General features: G+C 36.1%; 1 protein-coding gene across 1 annotated transcript; it reads right to left on the bottom strand.

Annotated features, from left to right (window-relative positions):
- Nucleotides 1-5,986: 5,986 nt before the first annotated feature.
- On the bottom strand, nt 5,987-7,039 carry LOC132169309 (uncharacterized). Its single transcript, XM_059580363.1, has 2 exons — nt 6,914-7,039; nt 5,987-6,868 (listed from the first exon to the last, which is right to left on the bottom strand). Exons 1-2 carry the CDS (start codon nt 7,037-7,039, stop codon nt 5,987-5,989), a joined length of 1,008 nt encoding a protein of 335 aa, XP_059436346.1.
- Nucleotides 7,040-8,026: the final 987 nt, after the last annotated feature.

Here is an 8,026-nt window from a genome sequence, read left to right as displayed (position 1 = left end):
CATTTTAAATTGTTTTCATGTGTTGGATGAGGGTTTAGGAGGGTATAAGCGTCATTTTCTCAGTCTGAAGTGAGGGCAAAAGTGGAAGAAAAATTTTTAAAATAGCACATGACTTGCACATGATCGTTGACCATCAATTTTAACCTCTTTGACTGATGGAAGGGGGCTTTTTGTCATAAGATGGTAGTTTGATGGGGTCAGGTGTCATAGTTGGTAGTTCATGGGGGTAAAAGGTAATTACCCCTAAAATAATAATGATAATAATAATAATGACATTTGATTTTTTTAAAGTGACAAATTTTGTAACTTTGAAAGTTGTTTTTACTAATAAAAAATAATATTTAGTTAAAGTAGAGATGTGACTGCATGAGTGTGAAAATAATGATGTGTTTATATGGAATATGCTCTTTCTAAATGGTATGAGGTATTTTGGGGTAAACCCATGATAAAACCGTGCGGCATTGGCCAAAAGCAGACAATATTATATCATTTAGGGCGAAATTTTACAAGAAAAATATTTAGAGAATTTAATGTTTAATAATTTTGAAAAGTTGTTAGCTAAATAAATAAATAAATAATTGAGTTAAATTTAGGAAAATTTAAAATTGCTCAATGTGAATGGGGTGAAAGTTAAAGAACCATGTGGTGCCCTTCAATTCGGAAAAGAACAAAATAAATAAACTAAGTAGGTGGAACGTGCGAGAACTATGTACCCCTGAAAAGCTTTTGATCTCACATCTAAAACATGAAAAGAAAGAGCTTAATTCATTCCTCTTTACTCTGTTGGAATACATATTTTTCTTGTTTACTGTGATTATTATATGGTTGTTATCATTCTCTTTTTGATAGATCCAAACTAATATGCTGGTGGCGGGTGCAATGCAAAGGATATTCTTTTGGGAGATAGATCGCATCAAGATGAAAAGAACTGCGAGAGGAATATTAGAAGGAACACAAAAATGGTCGATCACGATCGCGTGAATGGCCCTCGCTTCTCCCAAAGAAAATGGCATTTTCTTGGAACTTGCATTTTCCACCAACATTCTCTGAGGCTTTGATTATGAATTACCTTTGCACTTAAGAAAATTAGTTATAGAAGATAATTTTAGTTTCTGGTGCATACAGATGACTTCCTGTCTGGCTACCCAAATGCTTGATTGTTTCTTTGTTAAGCTTGCCTTCTCAAAAGAACAAAGGACACCATCGTTTACTCCTTGTGTTTGAGCATCTCTCAAAGGGCATTGAGTTTTTCTAGTTGTTTATTAGTCCCTCTTAAAAAAAAAAAGAGAAAAATATAAAATTAGTCCTTGTGGTTTACCTGATTTACAATTAACTCCCTATGATATCAAAATGAACTCAAAGGTCCCTGAGGTATCCCAAAAATATAATTTAGTCTCTACAATCAAATTCCATCCACTAATTTAACAAATTCCCTTAGTATGACACTGACTTAAGTAGGACAAGTATCACAATTATATTGGCTCTAATATTTTACGCTATTAGAATCTGTTAAGTTAGTGAACGGAATTTGACAGTAGGGACTAAATTATTTTTTTAGCATACCCCAGGGACCTTTGAATTTATTTTGATACCACAAAGAGTTAATTGCAAATTATGTAAACCACAAGGACTGAATTTACATTTTTCCAAAAAAAAAAAAAAGAAACAATCAAGCTCTTTGTTGGCCTAGTAATTTGGCCTTTGTTGGTCTTGTTTGTTGGTCTTAGGGTCATTTAAGGCTCATTTATAGTTGGCTATATTTTCGGCTCAGTATGGCCCATTTTAGGCATAAGTTGACCCTTATATTCGGCCAATAACTGGTTATCTTTTGGCCCATTTTGACCTATTGTTGATAAAGACCCATTTCTGATCATCGTTGTCAGCCAATACCCTCTCCGACCACCGTCGTCAACCGCCACCAATTAACTCTGGTCACTAGTGTCAGTTGTCATCCACCTTTGAAGAGTTTTTGGTCATCATCTCTAGCCACCGCCACATGCCATTGTGGTCAACCACCTCTATCTCTTTTGGTGAAAAAAAACAAAAATATATCAAACTGAATATTCTACAAATTTCGCATTGAGTTCGAGAAGATATTATAATATATTATCATATTGTAATTGATTTCATATTTGACTGTAATCTCTTACCTTTTAGGTAATTAAATTTGATTGTATTTAAATTTGATTTGATAATATCTCCACTCATCATGTTTGTATTATTTTTGTTAAAGTGTTAATTAAATGATTAAATGATTAAATTTTTGTTAAAGTGGCTCTGATACCAGTTATGTTTAATATGGTATCAAAGCTAAAGGTCATGGGATCGAACCTTGACTTCGTCAAATCACCTTCCATTTAAATTAAAAATTTCACGTATTGGGTTTCACCTATTAAAAAAGAGTATAAGCTCACACGTGAGGGGAGTGTTAAAGTGTTGATTAAATGATTAAGGGTCTGTTTGGAATTGCGTTTGAAGGGCCTAAAAGTGCTTTTAACACTAAAAAAATCCGTTTGAAAAAAAAAAAGTACTCGTTTGGTAAAAAAAGAAATGTATCCAAAAAGCCTAAAAATTGTTAAAACGCACTTTTGGCACAACTTAAAAATGAAGGTTTTGCTCAAAAGCTCTTTTTTGACTTTAAAGCTCTATTTTTCAAATTCAATTTCAAACAGACTCTAAATTTACTTCTTCTTATCAATTTAAGTTTTTGAAATAACTGATAATTTAACAATTTTCACCTACCACAATTTTCTTTTAAATAGGAGTATTGTATATTGAAAAGATAAATAATAAATAAGAGCACTGTGTAGCCATTTAGGTTCTTTTCTAGTGTCTCCATTTTCTTTTTATTCTTCTATTTTATTTATTTCCTATTTATTCATGAATTTCTTCATACTCTTGGCAATTGCTGTGTTCTCCCCTGGCACGCTAAGCCAAATAAGTTTTATACCACCGTACCATATGTAGTTGTAGACCGGAATTGTGACCAACTCTTAATACAATACTAGCAGCCAAAATGAACCAATTTGAATTCAATTGAAAATACAATGTGCTGTCCGTAACCAGGCTAAGGGCATGTTTGGGATTGCATTTGAAGAATCTAAAAGTATTTTTAATACTTAAAAAGTCTGTTTGAAAAAAAAAAAGTACTCGTTTGGTAAAAAAATTAAAAGTGCATTTAAGGGTCTAAAAAGCCTAAAAATGGCCAAAAAGTACTTTTAGCAAAAGCTTAAAAATGAAGCTTTTGCCCAAAAGCGTTTTTTGACTTAAAAACTCTATTTCTCAAACGTAATTCCAAATAGGCTCTAAGTTTATTTTCTTGATGATATTTTCTTATTAAACATAAGCTCGATTTTTTCTTATTCTCATCTTTTCTAATTAAGAAATGAAAGCAAATCAACCGCTTCATAATCATTTCATTTTTTTTTTTTTTTACATTAACGCATTTTTAGCTTTCCTTAATTAAACAGAGGCCATTCTACTTAGAATACAGTTTTGATCCCCTTCCCCTTCTAGTACTCCCCCGCTCCTACCCTCCCCCTCCCCTTTTTTTATTTTTTTAATTTTTTTTTTGTTATGTTTGTAGGTGTTCTTTGGCCATATCAGCAATTTCGGCTTCTCCATTATGCTTCCATTCACCTTCCACTGTATTGTGCCGTTCATCTTCTCCTCGACCGCTGCTACTGTTTGCTGGTTGTTTGTGTTTTTTTTTTTTTTTTGAATAAGAGGTTTCTTCTCTCTAGATCTGTCCTCATAAGTGAGGAAGAATAATTAGGTGTGAGTGATTATTTCTCACCGCCTGGATAATTAGGTGTGAGGAGTTATCTATCACGACCGATTTAAATAAATTTTGTTAGGAAATTTGGCTATCTATGTCTTATATCTAGTCTGCTCGGAGACTGTATTAGTATATGGGTTAACGGAAGATTGAAGTCATAGATAGCACCTGATTATAAGAGTTTTTGTTTGTATCTATAACTTTGTAACCTCATAACATAACATGTGGTTATAATTTTTGTAAAGCTTCATGCTTTGTGCTGTAAGAGTTTTTTATTAAGAATTTTATGCTTATGATCTTTAATCAATGATATTCTCAGATTTCCATTAAAAATTCCTTAATTAAACAAAAGAAAAAGAATTCTAGATCGTAATGTATTAAAGTTGCTTAAAGGAGGCAATTTCGAAACTACCCTGCTGATGTGGCTGCCCTTGAAGATGGGTTGGGCAAACTTGGTTGTCCCAATGAGATTTTGATGTGGATCCAGTACTCTTAATCACATGGTTTAGAGATTATTAGGTAATCTGAATTGATTAGGAACCTGCATTTTTTTTAAAAACGAATCCCCAACTATTCTAAACTATTTAAATGGTAAATATATTTTTGAAAATGAAAAAAGAGAAATGTTAGGTTTCTCATGGTGTTCTCTATTCTCGGTGTTCTCTTGATTGTATGTTAATATTATTTTATAAAATAAATATAAAGAACCGGTGGGGCTAGTAAGTTTATTTTGAAAATTTTAGACAAAATATTCACGTAAAATTGTGAGAACGCAATGATAACACTAGAAGAAATCGTAGCATTTCTCATAAAAAAATATGGAATATTTCATCTTTTAGATTTGTTTTGGTAATAGGAGTTCCAAGGTGCGTGAACGGCTGAGAGTTCAACAAGTTCTGCCTGCTTTACGTTATTTTGGACACCGTCGTCCTATGGCCTCCCGCTATGGATGATGGACCCCTTGTGGCGGCCAGCTTCCAGGGATCTGCCTCAACAAGGAGATCTTCATGGCGGGTTTTCACTCACCTTTCCCTCCTTCTATTCGATAGATATTTGTCTCCCTCAGCCTTGCTCCTCAACAATTGACGCCGAATAGCTAGTAGATTTTGATTTCTTGAGCGATCTTGAGGCCGATGAAGTTCAGCCACCGTAATACTCCCAAATATTAATTAGCCCATGATCGCACAAAATGTTTTGAGAATATAAGTAATGAATTGCTAAAGCACAAAGTTTTGGGTAGAGACCAAAAAGTTCCTTTTATCTGGCTGTGTGTTATTTTTTATAGTGACTTGCTTTCAATAGCTTCTTGTTGGTTACTGCATGAGGTCTTTTGAGTACATTGCCGAGGGTACAACTCAGGGATTCTTTGCTCTGCTCTGTAAGAGCGCTCCATTTTTGACCTTAAGTACGTACTGTAAACCACCAAACCCTTTTGGAAGAAATGGCAGATCACTAAATAAATAAAAAGTCTAGGCCGTTTGGTAGGAATATATAGCTAGGATTATTTTCATTTAAAATGATTTAAAATTAGTATATCTAACGGTTAATTATATGAAGTCTATATTAATACATATTTTAAAACATTTAGATAAGGTGGATTTATCTACCGGTTAAATACACAAACTTCTAATACTGATCATGAAAGGAATATGTTATCTATTTCATTTAAAATCGAAAAGATTTTTTATCCTCTTTGGAAGCCTACTCTTTTTTCTTTTCTCATTTCTATTAAAAAGATTAAAGTATTTTCTTCGCACTAACAAGTATCTTTATGGAGGGTAGCACTTAAATTTTTATTTATAATGGTGGGTTGATTTTGATATTTTAATTGTAGTGTGGATCAGAAAGCAGAAAATCCAAACTTCGACCACTAGAGAGAATTTTTTTTTTTTTGAAACAAATACTCATCTCATTAATTAAAACGAAGCTTGCTCAGCAAGTACATTGTCTTGGATACAGTGGGGCTACCCCCCACTCATAACTGTTCTTCTTTCGTTTCTACTGCATATTTAGCATACTTAAGAGCTACCATACTAGCCTGCCTGTTGACATGACTCACACGCCATTCCGATAATTGTTGGAGATTTCTTCTAGCTACTTCTACTACTAGCCCGTAACTTCCACGCCAAGTCCCCTCACGCCCGAGTGCTTGAACCACCTCCAAGGCATCACCTTCAAGAATGACCTTTCTCACTCCCAACAGACCAACTACTCAGTTGCATGCCACGCACCCACTGGTTCCGCTGATCCCGGCTCCAAGTATCTAGGCTTCGAAGTACAGAATGATGCTATGACTTCTCCATCATGGTTACGAAGAATGACCCCCACCCCCATCATACCCAAGTCTTTTGAGATTGAGGCGTCCCAATTGACTTTTACACTGTCTTGATCAGGAGGCTTTCCCCATTTCGTGTTCCTTATAAGAATGTCTGGTGGACCCTCTTCGTGGTGTATCTCATTCTCGGCCATTGCAAAATTTTCTACTTGATCTCTTGCCTGTCGCATCACCACTGCAGGAGCCTGAAAGTCACCCCCATGCACCAAACAATTCCTACGAAACCATATCTGGCGGGCTATTGTTGCGAACAAGAGGAAGTTTTCTTCATCCAGTTTTCCCATAAACTTCAGAACTATCTCCATAAAATTTCCATCATCACTTGTAGATTTTTGTAGTACTCGTGGGCCATCCAACCATACATCCCTCGCCGATTGACAGCTCCATAAAATGTGCCCCACTGATTCCACAAATAGACCACAAGCTGGACAGAGAGAGTCGAGACTGATTTTTCTCCTATATAGATTCTCCCGTGTAGGGAGTATATTTTGAAATGCTTTCCACAAGAACATTTGTAGGGCTTTTGATCCCTTAAGATTCCAAATCTTCCTCCATAATTCGTTTTTGGATTGCGCTATTGAACTCGAGCAATTTTCCCTCTCCAAAACTGCCTTTGCCATATGGTAGGCACTTCGGACAGTGTATTCACCGTTCTTTGTACCCCCCAAAACTAGCTGGTCTGCACTTCTCCCCGGGCAAATTGCTAAGCTGCAGATTCTTGAAACCTCCGCTTCAGAGAAATTTTCTTGGAGAAGCTGGACGTTCCACCACCGTCTGTCCTAGTCAATCAATTCGCTCACCCGTGCATCCCTTGGGAAGGAGATGTTTGGTGATTGAATTTTGTTTGTAGTCGTCGCTGGAATCCATTTGTCCACCCAAATTCTTATGGATTTACCATCACCGACCCTCCATAACAGCCCCTCCATTAGTGTACTCTTAGCTTTCCAAATGCTTCGCCAAACATACGACGGACTTCTCCCCAAATTTGATTCCAAAAAAGAACTAATTCGGAAAATATTTTCCTTTGAAAAACTTACCCACTAAGAAATCCGGATTCTGAAGTATACGCCGTCCATGTTTGGCTAACAAGGCTTGATTAAAAACTTCAATGTCACGGAAACCCAATCCCCCTTCATCTTTTGAGAGGCTCATATTCCTCAAACTCATCGATGCAACTCTTGACACGTTTTCTTTATGCCCCCATCAAAACCTCATCATCATTGAATTAATTTGGCAACATAGAGCTTTTGGTAGCTGGTACTCATCGTATACGTGAGAATCGCTTGTATGACTGCCTTTATCAGAACTTCCTTCCCTGCTTGCGACAAAAATTTCTCTTTCCAACCTTGGAGTCTATCCCAAACCCTACCTTGGAGGTTTTGAAACGACCTTGTCCTAGACCTGCCAATGAGGGCTGGGAGGCCCAAATATTTTTTATAACTTTGAGTTGAACGAACGCCAATCTCCTCCAAAAGATGCTCACGGGTCTCCAATTTTGTGTTCTTACTGAAAAATAGGGCTGTTTTTTCCATGTTAAGCTTTTGTGCCCCAAAGCCCGTTCATATGTGTCAAGTATCTCCTAAATCTTCAACCACTCGAGAGAATTAACCCTACAAAAAAGCAAGCTGTCATATGCAAAAAATAAGTTGTTAATACGTTTCCCTCCTCTTGACAAAGCTAGGCCCGTTAGCTCATGACTGAGTTTAGCCCTCCTCAACGTAGAACTTAATCCTTCTGCACATAAAATAAAAAGATAAGGAGATCCCAATAACTCCATAGGGCTGTCACTTAACCAATACCGAGTAAAAAACAGTACTAACACAAGTCATTATTAGCTGGACCCATCTTGGAGCAAAACTCATTCTAACCATACTCTCCTCCAGATACCGCCATTCCACCCTATCGTACACCTT

This window comes from Corylus avellana, chromosome ca2, assembly GCF_901000735.1.
Source record: "Corylus avellana chromosome ca2, CavTom2PMs-1.0".
NCBI lineage: Eukaryota > Viridiplantae > Streptophyta > Magnoliopsida > Fagales > Betulaceae > Corylus > Corylus avellana.
The sequence above is the reverse complement of the archived record's forward strand: the minus strand, read 5'-3'. Positions and strand labels throughout refer to the sequence as shown.

Coding starts and splice junctions, on each gene's coding strand:
- LOC132169309 (XM_059580363.1), bottom strand. CDS start 7,039: ATGGAGGGGCTGTTATGGAGGGTCGGTGATGGTAAATCCATAAGAATT. Junction 6,869..6,913: donor CCTTCCCAAGGGATGCACGG/GTGAGCGAATTG, acceptor TGGAACGTCCAG/CTTCTCCAAGAAAATTTCTC.